This window comes from Ochlerotatus camptorhynchus, unplaced genomic scaffold (assembly GCF_037179485.1).
Source record: "Ochlerotatus camptorhynchus isolate MF236.1 unplaced genomic scaffold, CSIRO-AGI_Acam_v1.1 ptg000292l, whole genome shotgun sequence".
NCBI lineage: Eukaryota > Metazoa > Arthropoda > Insecta > Diptera > Culicidae > Ochlerotatus > Ochlerotatus camptorhynchus.
The window spans coordinates 1,844,439-1,867,926 of NW_027040781.1; the positions used below are offsets into that span (position 1 = coordinate 1,844,439).

Below are 23,488 nucleotides of genomic sequence, written 5' to 3' on the forward strand. Positions count from 1 at the left end.
AAATTTGCATAACTTCAGACAAGTCCAAGAATCTACAGTGAAATATAAAGTATTTCACAGTAGTTTGGAGATCCTCGAAACATTAGTCAACATCAGAAAAGTTCGTAGATATTCAGAACAAAGCTACAGAACTTTGAAAAAAATAACAGGACTTCTGAAAAAAGTCAGAAGAATCTCAGAAATGTTAATGGATCTTCAGTAAAAATTGCAGAACTGCAGGAAAGTTCGGCGATTAAAAAAAAATATTTACATGATTTCAGGAAAATTTGTAGATATTTAGAGAGGCATTTAAAACTTCAAGGAAGCTCAAATATTTTCAGATAAATTTTAACAACTTAAGGTAATTTTCAATGAAAGTTTCAAATCTTCAGGGTAACCCGAGAGGAATTTACAAAACATCAGAGAAGTTTGCAGATCTACTGAGAAATTTATTGAGCCTCAAGTTTTTTTTGTAGATCTTGGGAATAGAGCTACGAAGCTTAAGATAACTTTACAAAACTTTAAAAATATTTGCAGGAATTTGACAGAAAGTTTCACAGTTTCACACAAATGTGAGATCTTCAGAAAAATTCGTTAAATGCAAATGAAAATGAAAAGCACCTCAATTCCAAAAACAAATCGCAGCTAAGTACTAAAGTACAATATTTTGCAGAACTCCATGGAAGTCGGAAATAGATAGATCTAAAGAACTTCAGAGAAGTCCGTATACCTTAAGAGAAGTCTGTAGAACGTCAGAAAGTTCGTACGTTTTTAGAAAAATTTGCAAAACTTCAGCAAAACTCACAGATCTTAGGGAAAGTTCGCCGATCTTTAGATCAAGAATCCACAAAGAAATTTAAAGAACTTTAGAAAAGTTCGGAGATCTACTGTGAAATTTATTGAACTTCAGGGCAGTTCGTAGATCTTTAGAGCAGAAATACAGTACTTCAAAAAACTCTACAGAATTTGAAATAAATTTTAGGAACTTCAGAAAAGTTCAGAGGGTAGATCGTAAATCTACTCAAAAACTAGCAGATGTTTAAATAAATTTTCTGAATTTTACTGTGTTTCTTGAATTTTGAAAAACATTTCAGGTAAATTCGCTGATCTTTAGAGATATTTGCACAGCTTCAGAAAAATTAGAAAAACTTCAGAATACCCCTAAAAATTCAGGAAAGCTAAAAAAATTTCTAGATAATCTTTTCATTCTTTAGAAAATTGTATAGATGTTCAGAGATATTTGCAGATATTCATCGAATCATGAAAATCTGCCGAACAAATTACAGAACTTTCGAGAATTTTGTAGATTATTAGAAATTTTGTGAACATCAGAGATAATTGTTGATCTTCAAGGATCTTAAATCTTCAGGGATTCAGGAACTTAGTAGATTTTTAGGAAAATTTGCATAACTTCTGAAGAACGCACAGAACTTCAAAGAAATCTGTAGAACTACCGAGAAATTTGCAGATCGTCAGGAAAGATTATTGACCTTTAAAGAAATTTTACCCGAGAACAGAAACAAAACTTCAGGGACGTCAGAAGGTTTGAAGATCTTGCAGAATTGAGTTGTTAATAGAAATTTTCAGAACTCAAGGAATCATGTAAATCTAGTGAGAACTTTTCCCGCTAGCTTGTCTAAAGTTGGTTTCAACATCCTGGCGAGGTTTTGAAATCCATTTTCATCTTCATATCACAGCTCTTGCAGGACAATATGAGCCAGATCCCTGCCTGTGTTCCTTCTGAGCAACCATGTTCTACTCCACAAAGTTCACCTTCTCTTTCTCATTTTATTTAAAATAATAAAAGCAAATATGTCTGCCGAAACTAGAGCAATTTTCCGGTAATTCATGATGGAAGTATTTACCATAGACAAACAGACCTAACTCTTCATTGTGTATCTTCGTTCATGCATTTAACGGTTGATTTGAATATTATCAGTTCCGCGAACTACTCGCTGCAGCGCTGGCATCGGATCACTTTGACGTTTATATATATATGCTATAGAAATTTCATGCAATATTGTTTACGAGTTAGCGAGCAAGCTTGTTTTCCGCGAGAAGCCAGATAGATGTCGTTACTGAGGTTATATGTTTTGAGATACTATGTTTTCAAGAACAAGTTTTTCAAAGAGTTACGTCGGTTTGTCTGTGTATTTACTATTGGTGCATTTACTAAACATAAATTGTACAAATTAATATTAAACAACCTATGTTTATCTGTTCTGCTGTAATATTCAATAACTTTTTTTGCTGTGCCGACTTATAAGTACCAACGCCTAAGTTTGAACAATCGAAAATAACATAAATCAATAAGTACATAAAAGGGATTCCAGATGGATAAATAGATAAAATAATAATGTGTATAATTTGTATGCACCTGGAATTTTTTTCATCCGACCTGGAAAAACCTGGAAAACTCAGGGAATTTGATTACTTGGATTGAGTAGACACCCTGCATGTTCAAAAGTTTCAACAGAAAATTCGAGAAAACGTTCCAAGGAACTGCTCATAATTCAAAGACTGCCAAATGACAAATAGATGTTTTTGTGACAGGGAAAGGTTCTTATGATGGTTCGTGACTCCTCTTTCCTCTGTAAAGGGGGGCTCCCAGAAATTTCTGCATAACTCGAGAACTAATCAAGCAAATGGAACCAAATTTGGCATATGGAGGTCATAGGAAGTAATCCCTTAGATAAGAGAGGGGGGGCTACGTACACGATTTTTTTTTTAATTGGCGCATAAACTCAAGCTAATATTGAATCCTTAGCAAGGCCGGACACACTCAGCTGGTGATAAATAATAAAAATACTGAGTATATGGTAGTTGTTCCAATAATGGCTATATGTTCCTATAATGCTGTGTTCCAATTATGGTCTATGGAATTTCCATATGCCATAATTGGAACACACCATAATAAGAACATATAGCCATGACAGGTTCACACCTACCCTATTCTAGCAACATCAAGCGAATTCGAGCTACGTCATTTCACAAAGCTATTTTTACGTACCTGGATGGACGAAGAATGCTATCGAATGTCTTCCGCGGCTCTTGAGTGAGTCCTCCTCCGGTATCACGACCCGGTGTGGCTGTAACGAAAACGACAAAGCATTTAGTTTCGCCGTGTCCGACCGAAAGCTTTTCAGCTGAAACCCACCAGGGCAGGAATCTTCTCGTTGGTCCACGTTGCCAGTAGCTCGCCGGCATTGATCAGTATGGCACCGGGCAGATAGCCGACCCGTTTCCACTTGTCCGTACCGGGCAGTTTCACCTCGAGGCCACCCTCCGAGTCCTGCACCAGCAGCGTGAACGTCCCATAGTCACAGTGCGCTCCACAGCGGGTGTACTGAGCTTCCCGGTCCTCTTCCTCTTCGGCGAGCTTTCTCTTGTAGTCTTCCGGAAGTGAGAGATCGATTTCGTCCCTGAGGCAGCGCTGTTGGCTGTACTGACAGGTACCCCGTTGCAGCTCGTTCTTGCCGTCGTCTTCGATCAGTGGTGGATAGTACAGCAAGCGGAATGTCGACTGGTTTTCACCTTCCCCGTCCAGGATGTGACCGTGCCTGTCGAGGAAGTATTTGTATGGCATTTCGAGCCCAACGGCCAGGGCTTGGAGGAGAAGCGAGGACAGGCGCTGAAAATCTGTTGCCAGGTCGGAGATGTTCTCCCGGAAACCGGGGAGAGGCTCTTCCGGGAGTTGCGCATCCGGCTTCAAGGTGCAGATGTTGAAGGTGTGTCGGATGTCTTTGCTTTTGCCGTCGAAGCGTTCCTGGCCGGGTTTCACGTAGCCATGATTGCCGTCCTTCCGCAGGTATAGCTCCTTGATGGTGTCCGGCAGTTTGCAGAAATCGTCCAGGTGGTTGTAGGCATATTTGATCTGGAATTGAAATCATAAAGTTAGTGCTCTCAAAATTTATTGAGTAATGATAACGAAAAGATCAAGCTAATTTTACCATTTATTTATCGTTCATTTATTTTTACGATAAAAGCAAACCGGAAGTTCTGCAGATTAACAGGGGATTTCGAGTTAAACTCTTTCCTACCTGCGTAATGAATGGATTAGCCTTATAATGGAAAGCATAAAAGTTGTTTTCAATTGATTTCAAATTTATTGAACAACAAAAAGCGATGACGTCAATTGCTCCCGAGGCCATCAAATTCCAAATACGCTATGCACCGCAGGCGTTTAACAAGAAAAACAACCTTTTTATTTTGCCAGTCGCAAAAATTTGCGCGGATTAACGATTAATTACATCCTTTTTATCACGTGATTCTTAGCAGCTAACATTCCATCGAAAAACACCTGCACTGCCCTATCATAACATTCACATATAGAGCTCACAGCTCACACTCCATAACATTTATCACGTGCTCTGTGATGAAGTGGTCACGATTTGCAGAAAATTATTAATATCAATATTTTCTCAGCTTTGCAGACGTCAATCAAGCTGATCGAAGGAAGCTAGGGTTGATGTGTTGTGTTTGTGCATTTCTGTGTTTAATAAACATACCACCAAAACATATAGTCTCCTGTTGGCTTGTTCCATTTAGCTCCAATTCCCTGCAACCAAACAAAAGATTACCATCGCGTTTAGTATCAATTCATGTCTGGTGGCAATTCCTAATCGATCATTCTGATTATTACTTACTCACCAACGGAAAGTCAGTCAATTTCGCGACATGCAAACTAGCTGGGACCGACTTCAATCGAAAAAGGACGCTTTACTAGTCCTATAATCCTATAACCGTTACCGGTACTCGTTTTTCAAGGTTTAGTTTTCATGATCCTCTCCCTCCATAAAGCAATCTTCCTCCGATCCGGGATTGTTTACAGCAACGAATAAGAAAGGGCAAGCATTCAGAAATACCGGCACATCCATGATTCATAAAATGGAACGACAACACAAGTCTAGACGCTTGATGATGAACTTTGGCACGCTCTCTTTCCGGACTCTCTTAAAATGATGCCACCAACAATACCACCTACTAACCGCCATGTGGTTGGGTATTGACTGGGTAACAACCGAAAATCATGTTTGGAAGAGGTGCGCTTCCCTCAACAGAGCGAAGACAAAAGGGTAATTAGCTTTACGCTGCACCGTGTCTTAGGTGAATAGATAGGGTCAAGAACTAACTTCTGTCATATTAAGCACAGCCTGCACTTTACCTCTCGTTTTCCAACGGGTTTGAACGCAAATTGGTATGTTGAAAAATGACTTCTAAATTAATTTACCTTTTCATACGTACCGTTAGCTTGGATAAAGAGTCACAAAATGTAGTTATATTCCATCCTAACGCATTGTAACGCCATTCGATTTTCTTCATCCTACGGATAAACGTTTTTCTACGTTCTCGCTAGGAGCGCTTCTTTTGTTTTTTGAGTATAATGGATGTAAATAATTCTTATTATGCGTTCTTCAAGACTTTGTTTTGTAGCTTTTGAACTAACCCATAGTGGCACACAAATGATTGATACGTTCACGCCAAAATCGTTGATATATTTATGTTTCTATGTGAAATTACGGAAGTTGGTGCTAAAGCCGAAGTAGTGCTCTACCCTATAAAGATGTGAAGTGTTATGTTGTGCCTGGAAAAGACAACCAGTGGTGGTGATTTCCCATAAAAGCGACTCGATATTGCATGTCGAAAGCATCAAGTGGTTTGTGAACTTGAAATTTTACGTGCCGGTGGGAAAAGTGGTTATTTCCTTTGCTGTCGTCGGACAATGCGGATTTGACTTGGTATTGTTTGTGGCAAGTAACTAGGATTAAGAAACATTGAATAGTGGAGTATCTTTTGATAGAGGATTGCAGTTTCAGTTTCTGCTGGTTAAAGTTAGCTTAAATATCATTGTAGTCTACTTTTCTAAATCTCATATTATGTATACTTTTTTTACCCAGTTTGTTTATTTGGAAGGCTCAATCGCGTTAGCTTTACGGAGCCGATAATTCATTGTTCACTGTTTGTAGCAAAATTCACTTAATTCTATGTCTAGTAAAAGTTTGGCCGAATACACGCGGCTTACTCGAGGTTAGAAAGGTACATTGTCAAATGATAGGATCAGCTCCTCCTTAGGGGTGGGTTTTCGTTGTCTCATCAGAGCGTTGTCGCCAGTATGAATGGTAGTTCAATTCTGTATTCGTCTGGAGTTCGACCGGCTGTGGTGGGTGACCAGTGAGCGGCGATGAGATTCATCAAATGGTGGGACAAGACAAACAAAAACTAATAAAGAGAGACAAAAGACAAAGCAATTAAATTCTTATACCAAACATTTAAAGAAACACAAAAACCGACTGCATATAGCAGATATCGCGAGTTCCCGACACGTCTCTGATAGGAACAAAGGGTTGTCTTCCTTGGGCCTCGAGGGTATTCAAAAGTTGCTCTCTGGCGGTTTCATTATCCGTACATTGCCAAACTACGTGATCAATGTAATCGTAACCGTTTCCACACCGACATACGTTTCTGTCCACGAGGTTTATTCTATTGAGATGAGCATCTACCGAGTAGTTGTTGGACATAAGTCTACTCATCACGCGAATGAGGTCACGACTTAAGTCCAAGCATTTAAACCACGCTCTCGAAGAAACATTAGGAATAATTGAATGTAACCACCGTCCAAGATTTCCATTGTCCCAATCGGTTTGCCAACTCGAAAGGGTACTCTAAATGGTAAAATTCATCGTGTGAAATTTGCCTGTCATAAAATTCGTCTTCCTGCGCGCCCATCTTTGGGAGAGAGTCCGCCTTCTCATTGCCTGCGATTGAGCAATGTGAGGGGACCCATACAAAGGTAATCATATATGATCTTTCGACCAGCACACTCATCTGCTCCCTTTCTTTTGAAAGGAAATAAGATGAGTGCCTACCTTGTTACATCGACCGAATAGCCTCAATCGAACTGAGACTATCCGAGAAGAGTAATGGTATGTGGGCATATTGGAAATCATCCCCAATGCGAAGTTGATTGCTGCCAGCTCAGTAACAAATACGAAACAAGGTTCCTGAAGCTTGCGGAAGGCGCTAGAGTTTTCATTGAAGCCATCGTAGCCAGTGCATCCATTGAGACGGGACTCGTCTGTAAAATATCTTTTCATGCAGTTGACTTGTTGGTACTTTTCAGTAAAAATACGCGAGATAAAATAGGTCGAAGTTGATCGGGAATCCCATGCGTTGCTTGTTTTATGGTCAGATCGATTGAAATCTTTGATGAAGCCTATAACTTTTGATCGCAGACCATAACTTTTGATGGCATATTAGAACAGTCAGAACCAGTAATTGCTTCAAAGTTTAATGACTATTTCGTCGAAAGCGTTTCACTGATCAATCAATCTATTGAACTGATCAATGAACCGGACGAAATAAAATAGCCGATTAATAGTAACTGTAGATTTGATGGTTTCCACCCAATTACATCAGATGAACTTAAAAATATTTGCTTTTCATTAGGAAAAACAGCTGGAGTAGATAATGTTAATGCTAGAGTTATTCAAGATTGCTTTCATGTCATTCGACACACTCTGCGGGACCTTATTAATCAATCATTGCAATCTGGGCACGTGCCGCATATTTGGAAAGAATCTTTAGTTGTTCCTATACAAAAAGCTGCTGGGACGATTAAAGCCGAAGAGTTTCGTCCCATCAACATGTTGCACACATTAGAGAAAATTTTGGAACTTGTTGTAAAAGGCCAGCTGTTAGAATATTTAAATAGTAACTGTTTGTTGATACCGGAACAATCGGGATACCGGGAAGGCCATTCTTGTGAAACCGCGTTAAACTTAGTGTTAGCTAAATGGAAAGAAAATTTGGAGCATAAAGATACGATTGTTGCTGTGTTTTTGGATCTAAAACGCGCTTTTGAGACAATTTCTAGGCCCTTATTGTTGAGAACAATCAAGCGCTTTGGAATTTCGGGTTCTGCATACAAAAGGTTTGAAAGCTATTTATCTGACAGAACACAAAGGACTGTTTTTAATGATTTTGTATCTTGTCCCGTTGACAATGACCTTGGAGTGCCTCAGGGAAGTGTCTTAGGGCCCCTTTTATTTATTATGTATATTAATGACATGCGACGAGTTTTACGGTTTTGTGATATTAATCTTTTTGCTGACGATACTGTGTTATTCATTGCAGCTAAAGATTTAGAAGAAGCCGTTTCACGCTTGAATGAAGATTTGCGTTCTCTAAGTAGATGGTTGAAGTATAAACAATTGAAATTGAATATAAGTAAAACTAAATTCATGGTAATTTCGCGGAATCGTGTAGATGATGATGTCTCTGTTGTTATTGATGATGAGACAATTGATCGCGTTCAGGAAATTAAATATCTTGGCGTGATTGTTGATGACAAACTCAAGTTCAATTCTCATATTGACAATGTCATCAAGAAAGTATGGAGTATGCAAGAAGTATGGAATCCTATGTCGCTTGAAAAACGATTTAACTATTGGTAGTAAAATACAGTTATACAAATCAATCATCTCCCATTCATTGCCCTTCCATTTTATTTTTGGCCAATGAAACACAAATATCGAGATTACAGCGTTTGCAGAATAAAGTAATGCGTTTGATTTTAAGATGTAATGGATTCACTTCCTCAACTTTTATGCTGGACGCTTTGCAATGGCTGTCAGTGAAGCAAAGAATTGTATATTTGACTATGGTGTTCATTTTTAAAGTAGTTAACGGTTTGCTGCCTCGATATTTGTGTGATCGGATTGAAAGAGGAAGTGATTTTCATAGATATAACGCTAGAAACGCGGATGAAGTAAGAACACCACATTTTTTGAATAATGCTTCACAAAATTCATTATTTTTCACAGACACATCAAGCGTGGAACTACACTTACAGAATTCAAGAGACGCTGCATTTCACATGTAAAAGCTGTTTATAGAGCAGTTAAATTTTTATGAAAGGATAAATCATGTATCTTGACAAAGTTATCTCTAACGGATTATTTTGTATGGAGACTGTCATAAAGATATTTTAGTAATTTGTGTAGCATATACAAAAAACTACATTGTTTGCCTCGATGGTGATGATGGATTTTTAGTTTTTTTGATTTTGTAGTAGTAATAGTAAAAATAGCTTTGAGTATAGTCTACAATGGTTTGAGCCTCGCGCGAGGAATACAGGTATAAATGACTAATACGTGGAAATTGTGGCAAAAGCCTTGAATTAGTAAAGGGTTGGCTGGAAGTCGTTTCCTTGGATATAGTCACGTGTAAATGGAAGTATTATCGAGGACTATACTTGGACTTTTGATAACTAGTTACACCTTTGAATGTTTTTGGTTGATGCCTATAACATATTTAACAGGACATTTATATCTGTAATTGTAACCAGCTCGATTTTGTTTGCAAACCTGGTTAAAATGTTTATAATTAATTATCTTAAAGATAACTCGTCCAGCTCAAACCTTTGTAGAGGTAAGAGGTGGGACCATCATCATCATATTCAATTGAGGAGCTGCAATTGGTGAAGTGAGCACGGTCTGGAGTGTAACAAGGAAGACACATATCTGACGACATTTACCTAGTGGTGGTAGATTCTCATAAATCGAGATTGTGTGTTCAGCCCAAGAATTTCTTCAAAATTTGTAACTAAAGTGTGTTCGTCACGCAGCATTCGATTAGTATTCTGAGAGAGAGCTCTCAGGTGTTACTCTTGCCAGAACCTCGAGACTCATGTTATGTGTTGAGTGCCGAGAGCAATACGCAGACAACGATATTGAATTCGTTCCAATTTTATTAGGTGACTTTCTCTTGCCGAGAGAAAGCAGAAAGAGCCGTACTCTAGAACAGAGAGAATAGTTGTTTTATAAAGCGTTATGAGGTCTTCCGGATGAGCACCCCACCATGTGCTGCAAATTTAACGGAGAAAGTTGATCCTCTGTTGACATTTTTGCTTCAAATACGTAATATGGGCATTCCAAGTGCACTTTGAATCAAACCAGACCCCAAGGTACTTGAAAGACAATAATTGAGTAAAGTTTCTGCCCAAAAGATTAGGATGCATTTGGGCTGGGTACCGCTTTCGAGTAAACACTACCAGTTCAGTTTTCTGCGGCGAGAATTCGATCCCTAGATTCCTAGCCCAAGAAGAAAAGTTATCTAAGGAACTTTGCAATGTCTTAGCGTGCATGGTTCTGCCAATCAGTTGTCGATATCTTTGACATAAAATTTATAAAGAAGAGGGCTGAGACATGAGCCTTGGGGCAGGCCCATGTAACTAATTCTGGAAGTTGTCAGTTTTCCAAGAGAAAAGTTCATTTGCTTTTCTGACAACAAATTGTACAAGAAATTATATAAAATTCCAAAAAGTCCACATCTGTGCAGATTGTCTGACAGAATTTCAATGGAAGCTGAATCAAAAGTCCCCTTAATGTCCAAAAATACTGAAGCCAATTGCTCCTTGTGTGCAAAGGCCAGTTGAATATCTGTGGAAAGCAGTGCTAGACAATCGTTTGTTCCTTTGCTCTTGCGGAACCCAAACTGTGTATTTGATAGCAAGTTATTTGTTTCGACCCAGTGATCGAGTCTCCGAAGGATCATTTTCTCCAACAATTTCCTAATGCACGAAAGCATAGCAATTGGACGGTTTTTTAATGGCTATTACTTTGACCTGTCTCCATTCAGGCGGTAAAATGTTATTTTCTAGTAAGGAATTGAATAAGTGTAGCAAGCGTCTTTTAGCGATATCTGGGAGATTTTTCAGAAGATTGAATTTAATCATATCGCTTCCCGGTGAGGAGTTGTTCGATGAAAGAAGAGCCATAGAGAAATCCAGCATTGTGAATGGTCTGTCCAGAGAGCCGCCGCTCGGAGACGCTGCTCGAAGAATGTGTTGTGCTGGAACTGAGTCCGGACAGACGAATATCCATCGGTTGGAGTATTCTTCACTCTCATTAGAAGATGAGCGGTTACGCATGTTGCGAGCCACCCTCCAGAAGGTGTTCATTGAGGTTTTTCGTTAGAGTCCCTTGACGAAATTGCGCCAATAACCGAGTTTTTATTGCTTTGATTAATTGTTTCAGCTTTGTCTCAAGCTTTGAATATTCCTCGAAGTATGTGGAGGTTTTGTGTCTACGAAAAGCTTTGAAAGCATCAGATTTTTCTACATACAATTTTGTGCATTCTTCGTCCCATCCAGGTGTGGCTGGTCTCTTTTTGAAGAGTGCACTTGGAACTTTTCTTTTTTGTGCTTCCAGTGAGCTTTTGTACATCAAATCGGCGAGGAATCGATATTCTTCCAATGGTGGAAGCATATTTATTGATTCGACCCCGATTGTCACCGCCATTGCATAATTCTGCCAGTCGATGTTCCTTGTAAGATCAAATGGAACTCGAGATGGTTCTGCAGATTGAGGGCCACACTTAATTGAAATGATGATTGGCAAATTATTGCTACCATGGGGATCATTGATAACCTTCCACAGACAATCCAATGATAGCGATCTTGAACACAAAGATAGGTCGGGTCGGCTTTCCCGAGCCGGAGGTTTTGATATACGTGTCGCTTCACCAGTGTTCAAAATAGTCAAATTGAAGTCGTCACATAAATCGTAAAAAATAACCGCTCTATTGTCATCATATGGATCGCCACACCCAGTACCATGGGAGTTCATATCACCCAGAATCAATACTGGAGATGGAAGAATCGAAACTAGATTCCAGAGTTGACTACGGCTAATGGAGGTTATTGGTGGAACGTATACTGAAGCTATGCAAACGTCTTTGTTTATTTGGCAAGCGACGGTTTCGACGCCTGATAGAGCAGGAAGGGAAATTTTGTAGAAAGGGTAGCACTTTTTGATCCCTAAAAGTACTTATCCATAAGAATCGTCTCAATCCAGGCGTATAATGTTAAAATCGTGGAAGTTGAGTTCTTTATCGGAAGAAAGCCATGTTTCACAGAGTATTTGAGTATAATCAGAATTGTTAAGTAAAACTTTGAACGAGTCTAGTTTAGGCACTAGACTACGGCAGTTCCATTGTAGCACAGTGCTCATATCTTCAACCTCGTTTGACGAATTATCCATCGAAAGATATGATTGATGCAAGGAGGGGCCATGAAACAGTCAATTGCTTAAGATCTGATTCTAATGTTGGAAGCAAGGCTCATTATGTATACTTATCAACAATGAGGAGCTGAATAGTAGGGTTTTACTAAAAATTCTCAAACTTCTTATAGATTCAACCAATTACGCTCATTTTTTTTCCGAATACTTGAAATTTCAGAATATTTCATGAACATGAAAAAAATTGCGATGTTCTACACTTATGTCCGAAACTGTATCTTGGCCGAAAAATCAAAACATGAATCGGTTTTTTTTATGGGCTTACAGGGAAATATGTTCTGTAAAATTATAAATTCTCAAAACCCCCAAAGTCTCAGAAGTCCGTATTTTCTGAAAGATGTCTAAAAACGCATTTAAAAAAAAACATAGAGTATAGCGCTACTTTGTCGTCCATTTCCTTTCTATCGATCAGAAAAGATCAATAATATCAATGATTTCACCGTGCACAAATCAATAATAGGTTTGTTCCGATGTGTTAGTTCATTAGCTACAACATAAATCGCATAAGAGCGCATTGTATGAATATTTACACTCATTGTTCTCAAAACAAAAGAAGCGCTCATAGCGAATCCCCTTTTTCTACCATCATCCGTAGGACGAAGAAAATCTAATGGCGTTACAATGCGTTAGGACGGAATTGAATCTCGTAGGATGAATTTAGAATCAAGAAGCAGTGTTAGATTTTAAACAATATCTCAACAATTTGTGACTTTTTATCAAATCCAATCAAATGGAAAGGTGAATAAATTTAGAAGTCATCTTTGACAGAAATATTTCATTTTTTTTATCAAACCAGTTCAAAAAAGATAGGTAAAGCACGGGTTGTGCTTAGTTGGCCGGAAATTAGATCAAAAACTCTATATGAGGGATATATCGATCCCCTATTGATAACATGCTTTTTATAAGGGAGAGTGCAAACAGGGATCTTTCTTACAAAACATTTTAAATACTCTATAGCCTCTAACATGATATATACACACTTAAAAGAACGGTTTTCTTAACCTTCTTAGTGCATTTGACTTTTTTGACTTAAAAAAAGCAGTCAATTTGTAACAAAACATGGTAGAAACCTGAAATTTTCTCACTTTCCCTCAATTTTTGAAACAAACATATTACTGTCAAAAGAAGCTTTCAGTGACCTCTAGGAGTGGCGCTACAAAAAGGGACACATTGTGCAACTCGCTCCCAAAAATCAATGTTTTAACCGATTCTATATCTATTAGCCTCAAACGAAAGAAAAATGATCCTAAAACAACAGAATTTTTTCCAATTCGGCCATTAAGGTTACCTGGAACCGGTTCCGATAGGGTACAAATGGCCACTTCCAAAACCTCACGTACTGGTACCGTCCGACGGCTCTAAATTTATGATTTTTCATCCAGAAGTAAAAAGACATCATATAATGGACCGTAAGGTGAATCTGGCCACACCCGGATACTCAGAGCCGGTTCCGGTAGGTGCTTAAAAAGGGCACTTCCTAAACCTCATGTACTGGTATTGTCCGGTCGCTAAAAATTGAAGTTTTTTCCGCCAGAAGTAAATAGACATTATGCCACGAACGAATAGGTAGATCTGGCCACATCCAGTACCCAGACCCGATTCCGACAGGGTCTCAAATAGGAAACATCCAAAACTTCATGTCCTGGTACCGTCCGACGGCTTAAAATGAATGATTTTTCATCCAGAAGTAAATAGACATCATGCCATGGACCAACAGGCAGATCTGGCTACATATACCTGGATATGTGGAACCGGAACCGGTATCTGCCGATGGCTGAAAATTTATGATTTTTCAACCAGAAGTAAATAGTTATTAGGCCATGGACTGACAAGAAGATCTGGCCACATCTGGATCAGTGCTGCAAAATCTCGACAATACACGGCGATATTCAAAATTCTGCTCATTTGAGCTAACAGTCATCGTCAAGGCGAGCCATGTCAATTATCAGCGACGAACATGTGCAGATTTTTTTATTAGCTAAATTTGTAACGAAATTAAATGACTTGGGCATAACAATTACATGGAGCCGTTAATGTTAACAAGCATCTACGCCCAAAAATGCTTAGATAACAATAATGTTACATAGAATGCACGAAATTGAGCGTTTTGTTGCCAGGTGAATCTTTGTCATAGATGAAAAAATGAATGAGATTTTGACAAAGGTTTTTTTGAGGATCAAATTTATCAGTGACTACGTGATGGACAATTTTGTCAATATCTTGCGAAAGTCTGTCAATGACAATGACAAATCTCTGCACTGATCTGGATGCCCGAAACTGGTTTCGGTAGGGCCTCAAATAGAACACTTCCAAAAACTCATGTACTGGTACTGTCCAACGACTCAAAATTTATGATTTTTTCATCCAAAAGTAAAAAGACATCATACCATGGGCCAACAGATGGATCTGATTGCATTCGGATACCCTGAACCGGTTCCGGTAGGGCTATAAATGGACACCTGTACTGGTATCGTCCGACGGCTCAAAATTTATGATTGTTCATCCAGAAATAAATAGACATAATCTTCCAGTTCCGGAGACAACCTAACGGTTTCTGGTATTTGATAATCTGGAACGGACGTTGGAAATGGCCAAATTCTTTTTGCACTAGAAACTATTTCATAATTTTGTTTGTATAACCGTCCTAATGCATAAGGAAAAAGTTACACATTGTGCATTAGCGGGTCAAGAAAGACCCAAACTGCAACTCGCTAGCCAAGACACGTGCAACCAACCTTCAACCAACTGACACAAATGCCACTAGGAGAAACGCTCTGCTTTTGGTTCCTATAGTTGTGCATGGAGACTCAATACACAACTATAGGAATCTAACGCTTCTAACGTACCACAACTATAGGAGTGTGAACCCTATAACTTAACCTTCTGTCTAGGCGAAACTGTGACACAAAACTTGATTCTGGATGGCGGGATCAAGTGTGTCCAGTTTCCCCTACCGAATTTGTTTTTGATCCAGTCCGACCCTTTATCTAGTATTAAGATTGGGTCTGTTTATTTTCTGACAAATGTCAGTTTTATCGTTAGTTTAAAGCCTGCCTCAGGCCGAGGTTCACACTGACGGTGATGGAGTGGTAAGCATGTCTGCGTACTCACCCCAGTGTGTCTGCGGTCAATCCCAGCCGGGGTAGTTGGGATTTCTCTGAAGCGAAAATATTTCTGGTCTCGTCTTCATACGGTTGGTGTTGGTCCCGGCTGACATTCAATTGCTGTCAATAAATGGCAATCGATGCACGTCAGTGATAGGCCATTAAATCTTGGCCTCTCACAGCCATCATACAAATGGCTTGCTGATGCAAAATTTGAAATTATAGCTCCACAGTGCTTAAACGGTTCCAAATTGGGCCCTGATTAGCCTCCCAAAATTTGAACTCATTTAGTGAGAAACTGACTTGGCACAGACCATTTGAAGTTTATATGGGAATTACTATGAAGAAACCATAATTTCGGTTCATATCGATCTCAAAATTCACCAGTTCACTCTACTTTAGAAAATGATAGCTACAACTTTGTTCAAGACCACTTTTCGATCAAATGTAAGGAACAAAAATTATTAATGATTCAAGTCACTGATGCCTTATGATTATGCTCAATCAACTGTTCAGCAGGCAACACTGGTGTTTATGGCGCGTAGAATAGAGTACAAAAATCATGGCTACTATGTCACTCTGCAGAATACAGTGTTGCCCGCAATACAGGTGCTTAATCTTACCATAAGATTATCAATCTCTTAAACAATTGATAACTATTTAATTTGACGTTTGGCTGCAAAGTTGTAGCAATCAAGACCCGATTTGAAACCGTTTGAACACTGTGGAGCAAAAATTTCAAATTTTGCATCAGTCTAATGATGCAGTTTTGCAAACATTTGCACGGTGAGGTATGGGAATAAAATTTTGAAACGCTAATATTTAACAAATAATGCTTTTGCCAATTGTTTCCATGATTCTACGGTGGATAAAAACTCAAGGGCAACTCAAAAGACGTATTATATTGAACATTCTAAATTTAGAGAAATTTTAAACAACTGTTTGGGTCTAGAAACAAATCATAACTAAAATTTCCACAACCCAAAGCTTTGAATAAGTAGAAACAAATGTAATAATTGGATCCCTCTGTAGTAAGTGTTGTCACTGAGCCCAACTTGCACGACTGTCAGAGGCTGGAGTTGACGGTGGATGTAATTTGGCAGAAACGTTTATCGCTTACGACCCCTGGCAAAGTGAAAGCTGGTGATCAAGCAGTTTCAGGATTCCTGCCCTATATTGGCGTTGGCTCCTAGCTTCGATCAGCTCGACTTTTAGGCTGTAAATGACGGTGGAAGCGATTTGACAGTCGTTTTTATGGACGCTGCTCTTCGCCTCCCCTCATTTCTGGAGTTACTCTGCTGAGCTCCGATCTACTCGCCAAAATGGAAACCATCGTTTGAGCATGCGCAGTGCGAGTTTGAATTTTGCATGGACTGGAAAGAGACGAAAGTCCAAAAGAATATAGAGTCTACCCTTCAACCCGCTTTTCGGATTGCTTCACGAAATATTCCTATTTTGTTCGTTAAATTTCTTATTGTTAACTATTTTCACACACACCAAAAAATTGCTGAATATTTTTTCAGTCGAATGACACATTGCATGACATATTTCCCATTAATGGTTGTGAGAAATATGCGTTTGAAAACTGCCCCGTTTTCGTTACATGTCTCATTTTCGATTAATTTGATTGTTACTGTGGGATAAATCGTCAAAATCTGCCTATTTAAACATCTTTCCTTATTGTACTGGGGGTAACATTACGAATTGTTCAAATAGGTAGATTTTGACAATTTCTCCCACAGTAACAATAATATATAGACAAGTAAATTTGAATGATAATTTTAAGGTGTTTAATTTTCAGGCGTAAAGTTACGCATTGGTAACGATCGAGTAGCAGTCAACGCAATTTATTTAAGACTGACTAATTCCCGATAGCTCATCGTCGAACACCAGCTAAAGAAATGACTAAAACTAGGCATAATTCTCGCGTAAGATTTGAGAACAGCCTATGAACTTTTGTAAACAAAACTCATTGGTCCCTTTTCGTGCGAACCGAAGTACGCCAACGCAAAACCAAAAACACCATCGGGTAGGGGAAATTCTCCCCTTCCCGATAGTGCTCGTGGTTTGCGTGAGCGTACTTCGGTTCGCGCGAAAAGGGCCCAACAAGTTTTGTTTACAAAAATTGATAGGACCTTTTCAAATGATGATCGAGAATTGAAAAGGCTAACGAGCCAAATCCATGGGTTAACCGATAGTCATTCTCATCAAAGACAATGGAGACGCTCGTCTCTGTGTCTTTAATGACATGCGTTTATTTCTCAGACATGTGTTGAGCTAACACTGCAATTAAAACGGAATACCATAAGCATCTAACACTTGATAATCCACTTGTTATTCTTTTATAAAATTAATTTGAATTTTCCATAATGCTCTTTTCCAGATCGATACGAATTGGAAAAATGAAAAAAAAACAATAACAAGTTCTTCCCGCTCTAGTTCGTCATACTTATGTGATACAGATTTGAGTTGTTGATAAAAGTTGTAGCTAATATTAAAACCTACAAAAGCTTCATACACATCATTTTACGGAAATCTGTTGATGGAAAAAATAGAGGCAAATGAATGTAAATCAATGCACGAAATGAATGTAAATAATCTTCCATGCCTGGTTGGAACTAAGAAACATTCAGAGTGGTGATACACCGAATATTCATCCACCATAATATTCGGCCGGATGCTTAGGCCGAATATCAAACTTTGCCGACACAAAATTCCACTCAAACACTTTGTCAGCCACTTGTTGGGTGGGAAATGCTCGAATATCAGTTAACATTTTTTGTAAACGCTGAATACCTGCCCGAATAGCAATATTCGGTGCATCACTAGTTCAGAGTACCGTAAAACGGGGTATCTTTGATAATGCGGGTAACTTTGATAGTATGATATAAAGATTAAATTTACTCGCTGCGCTTTTCCCAAATTAGAAAAATTGGTTCCATATTGTAGCTTAGGGTATTTCCGTTGATATCGTATATAATTTTTATAAAGTATGTGTAACATATTGAAAAACTAGTTTCGTGTTTTTCGCCTGTTTGAAAAAGCACTCATACCATCACTTATGAAATGTATTTCTGATAGAGCCATAACAAATTCAATGTTGTATTCTTATTGCTTATGAGGTTTTCTGATTATATACTCATTCATAGTTTCATATTTTAAGACCTAAATTGTTTGAGTTTCACCCATTTTTTTTCTACAATCATCGAGCATTATCAAAGTAACCCCAAATCAAATACTGAAGTTCGGTCACAAATCTAAAAAATAGTGTTAATGCTTTAACTTCCATTGAACATATTACTAACGAGTTTACTCTTGGATCCTCAATAGGGTAAATGTTGGCTTCGGCACCCATTGACTGTTTTCGGCAACCAAAATTTAAACGATAATTTCACTATGTTTTCCCATCAACACACTTCCCTGAATGTATTCAAACGATTCTTTAGTCTTTCAGCTTCAATCTGATTATATTTGTACGACCGAGCAATCCTATTATACCAGATTTTTCTTCAAATGAAGTATACGCACTACAAAATGGGGCTGATTTCGAGTTGCCGATAATAGAACAGCTGGTTAACACGCAGTTCTAATGGGAAGGTTGCCGAAGAAAAAGAGGCTGCCGACAATAGTCACACTCACCTGAGAAGTTTGGAGCGTTGTAAAAACGCTTTCAAAACGTTTTGAAAAATTCTGTCGATTGGAATGGATAGAGAAGCAAGCAGCAGATGAATGTAAACAAACAGACACATCATATATGTGCGTGACGCTGAGAAAATGCTAGTAGAAGTGCAGACGCTGCTTAGATTGACGAGAATACGTAAATTCCCCTACTTGTTTTAAAAATATAAAATTTAAAAAAACATTCATTGCTGTAAAAATATTTAGGATATACTTTAAAAAAAAACTATCAATGTGACCCCGTTTTACGGTATTTATTTTTCAGATCTCATTCTAAGACTTATTAAATATAATACCAAACTTAATCCAGATACTAAGATCCCAAGCTTGGATACTTTTTTAAATTCGGGAACGCAGATAGAGTTTAAGATTATTTCTTTCATAAGCAGTTCTTTGCAGTTTCAAGATTTTCTACCTGTTGATATGTCTAGCTACATATTTTTCATATAAGACTTGTCCGTTTTTTAAACATAAGCGGTTTTTTATATAATGCGTTTATTTTTCCAAGCTCATTTGCCGTAGCTTTGCGGAGCCGATATTCATTGTTTGGTTCACAAAATGACTTAAAACTAACGTTAGTAAAGTGGTGGCCAACTACTCGCAGCTATTTCGAGGTTAAGGGTAACAAATTGAAACAAATGGAGGATGGCAGGGTAGGACTTGAGAACACAAGGTTTGGCGCGCAATGTGCTCTTGATCTCAAACTAAGCGACATACTGATGAAAAAGACAGACATGGGGGTACACCGTTGGGGAGCTAATAACTTAGGAGAACACAAGATGACACTAACTACTAAATCCTCAGATCTATCTGTTTTAAAAACACATAAATTAAGTTAAAATAGTCGAGATCTGGGCTCGTCATGAGGCCTTTACCGACCGCAAAGGTTATTTTGTTCGGGCCCTAAGGGATGCGGATAAATCAGATCTAGCAACACAATCGAGGGTGCATGACCAAAGCACCGAGAAGTTCCACCGGCTGGATCGGAAATTGCACTCTCTCTCAGTAGCACTTTCAATACGATTGAAATATATTTTCTGTGGCGGGAACAATTGACAATGCTTTCAAATAAACGAAATAATCTAGATATGTAATTTCAAATATTTGAAATATCTACCGGTCTACTGTGCCGCAAACCAGAAATTTCGGAGCCCCGTTGAAAGTGGCTGATTTTCGATGAAAAATTTCAACTGTTAAGGTAAAAATAGGTCAACACTCCACAACCAACCGGAAAATGTAATATTCTATAACAGATTTACATGAAAATTATGCAGAATTTTCAAAGCTTCGGGACATGAAAAAATCATGGAATATGGTTGCTGGACGGTTGCAAGAACTCCCATTACATTTCTGGTACGAAACATATGCAGCAGATGTGATAAAGGGTGATACGGTCAAAATTTGGTCAATATCAACTTGACGTATTTCTTTCAATTTTGCATTTAAAAAACCTGAACACCCCTCATTTTGAAGGTGTGTGTGTGTAGAATGTTGCTCCTATTTTGATTTTGGAATTCACTCTTCAGTTGTCAAAATGCCGTCCAAGCAAGAAGAGCAGCGTATCAAAATTTTGCTCGCGCATCGCGAAAATCCGAGCTACTCGCACGCAAAGTTGGCAAAATCGCTAAAAGTTGCCAAATCAACCGTTACAAATGTAATTAAAGTGTTTGGGGAACGTTTGTCGACAGCCAGGAAGTCTGGATCGGGGGGAAATCGAAAACCGGAAGCCGCTGAGACGACAAAGAGAGTTGCCGGTAGTTTCAAGCGAAACCCTAACCTCTCTCTCCGAGATGCCGCAAATAAGCTGGGTGTATCGTCTACAACCGTGCATCGAGCCAAAAAACGAGCCGGACTATCGACTTACAAGAAGGTAGTGACTCCAAATCGCGATGATAAACAAAATACGACGGCCAAAGCGCGATCCCGGAGGCTGTACACGACGATGCTGACGAAGTTTGACTGCGTGGTAATGGACGACGAAACCTACGTCAAAGCCGACTACAAGCAGCTTCCGGGACAGGAGTTTTATACGGCAAAAGGAAGGGGAAAGGTAGCAGATGTTTTCAAGCACATGAAACTGTCAAAGTTCGCAAAGAAATATCTGGTATGGCAAGCCATCTGTACCTGTGTCTTGAAAAGCAGCATTTTCATAACTTCCGGGACTGTCAACCAAGAAATTTACGTGAAAGAGTGTTTGAATAAACGTCTGCTGCCTTTCCTGAAGAAACACGGTTGTTCCGTACTGTTTTGGCCGGATTTGGCATCTTGCCATTACGGTAAAAAGGCCATGGAGTGGTACGCCGCCAACAACGTGCAGGTGGTTCCCAAGGACAAGAACCCTCCCAACACGCCAGAGCTCCGCCCAATTGAGAAATACTGGGCTATTGTCAAGCGGAACCTAAAGAAGATCAAAAAAACTGCTAAGGGCGAGCAGCAGTTCAAGGCAAACTGGCTTTCTGCGGCGAAGAAGGTGGACAAGGTGGCTGTACAAAATCTGATGGCAGGGGTCAAGCGTAAGGCCCGGCAATTCGGATTTGGAAAAGCGGAAGCCTAACTGAATATTTTTCCTGAATTTTATACTAATTGAACTTGAAAAAAGAAATTTAATTTGATTTTTTAAATAAACGGTTTCACCGATTTACACGCGTTTTCCCTTGACCAAATTTTGACCGTATCACCCTTTAAGTCCAACCTTACATTTGATGTTTGATTGTTTTCAGTGCAGGTTCCACTGCCCTGAGGATATGAATCAATCCTAGCTTACCTTATCTTCTGCAATTCCATGATTCACCAACAGTGCAACTCCCTTCTCTGTCAAGGCTCGAAACAGCTGTGAACCGACTCGATTTACAACCGATTTGATCGGACATTCCTCTGTGCCTGTGTGGATAGAAACCAGAAACGAAACGAAAATCGCATTATTAGTTGCTCTTTCACATTTTTAATAGATTAATTTTCAGGCCGTCCAGTAAACCAACGATTGCTATTCGATTTCTATGAAAAGACAAACTTGCCTTCAGCTGATAGTGAAATGTGGATTATTTCCAGCAGCAGTAGCATCAGTTGCAAAGTATCCCGCGAGCACAAAAATAAAAGTTGCTCATCAGCAAATGAGACCAATTAAAGCGATAGCGCGGTCGCAAATTTCCAAACAATCTAAAGTATCACCCAAACAACAACCAACCGTCACCAATCGTTCAAGCGCTAAGCAACCGAGTCAACAGCGTTTGGTTTTCAGAGCAGTAATCCACACTCGTCAGCGTGGACGTCGTCGTCGTCATCGTCGTCGTAGTCGCGACCTCGTAATTACGATCTGTCGTCACAAATCCGTCCGATCACCATCATCATCATCATCTTTCTGCAGCATCCCACAGTCGGAATGTATTACCAAGTATTACCGTTAAAGCACACGTTATTAGACTTTAATATCCGTGAAATCCTCAAGCTGCACACATAAAATTTACATCTATCGTTGTTTTTTAGTAACCACTACTACCCGAATAGAAATTTGAATGAGTATTTGCATTTGAGGAACATTGAAAGTTTATTCGACCAGGAGGTGATGGGAAAATAGCCACTAGACTGATGCAAAATTTGAAATTTTCGCTCCACAGTATTCAAACGGTTTCAAATCGGGTCCTGATTAGCCTCCGAAAGTTTAAACTCATTTGACAAGAAACTGACTTGGCACAAACCATTTGAAGTTTAAATGGACATTACTATGGGAAAGCAAAACTTTTTGTTCATTGTCTTCTAGCCTTTTTACATGTTTTACTGTTAACAAATTCTATTGCTATTTTTATGGGAATTTTCATCAGCTACAACTTTGCAGATAATCGTTTTTCAGCCAAACGTCAAATTAAATAGTTATTAATTGTTTAAGAGATTGATAATCTTATGGCAAGATTAAGCAACTGTATTGCGGGCAACACTGTATTCTGCAGAGTGACATAGTAGCCATGATTTTTGTCCTCTATTCTACGCGCCATAAACACCAATGTTGCCTGCTGAACAGTTGATTGAGCATAATCATAAGACATCAGTGACTTGAATCATTAATAATTTTTGTTCCTTACATTTGATCGAAAAGTGGTCTTCAACAAAGTTGTAGCTGAGAAAAATTTTAACAAGTTCAGCTATCATTTTCTAACGGCACCGGTGGTGTAGTGGTAAGCGTGATTACCTCTCACCCCAGCAGGCCTGGGTTCAATCCCAGTCGGCGCCGCCGGGATGTTCTGAGGCATAACATCTCTGATCACGCCTTCCTTCGGATGGGAAGTAAAGCCGTTGGTCCCCGGTTCATGAGTTGATGGGTCGATAGGTAGGATCCAGGTGTGGGAGCTGCCTTCCTGGCACGTCGGTAGCATTGGTGCTCAGCACGGAAAACAAGATCGACGGAAAAAAACAAACCAAAGGAAAAAAAGCTATCATTTTCTAAAGTAGAGTGAACTGCGGAATTTTGAGATAGATATGAACCGAAATTATGGTTTCTTCATAGTAATTCCCATATAAACTTCAAATGGTTTGTGCCAAGTCAGTTTCTCACTAAATGAGTTCAAATTTTGGGAGGCTAATCAGGGCCCAATCTGGAACCGTTTGAGCACTGTGGAGCTAAAATTTTAAATGTTGCATCAGTCTAATAGCCAT

General features: G+C 39.0%; 1 protein-coding gene across 1 annotated transcript in view; it reads right to left on the reverse strand.

Annotated features, from left to right (window-relative positions):
- LOC135706851 (uncharacterized) overlaps window positions 1–23,488 on the reverse strand; it is an 87,503-nt gene that overhangs the window by 28,403 nt on the left and 35,612 nt on the right. The window contains exons 2-4 of the mRNA XM_065228528.1: window positions 21,606–21,721; window positions 3,137–3,853; window positions 2,990–3,068 (exon numbers count right to left, since the gene is read on the reverse strand). Of these exons, the coding sequence (XP_065084600.1) occupies window positions 2,990–3,068; window positions 3,137–3,853; window positions 21,606–21,721 (912 nt within the window). The remainder of the gene's footprint in view (window positions 1–2,989; window positions 3,069–3,136; window positions 3,854–21,605; window positions 21,722–23,488) is intronic.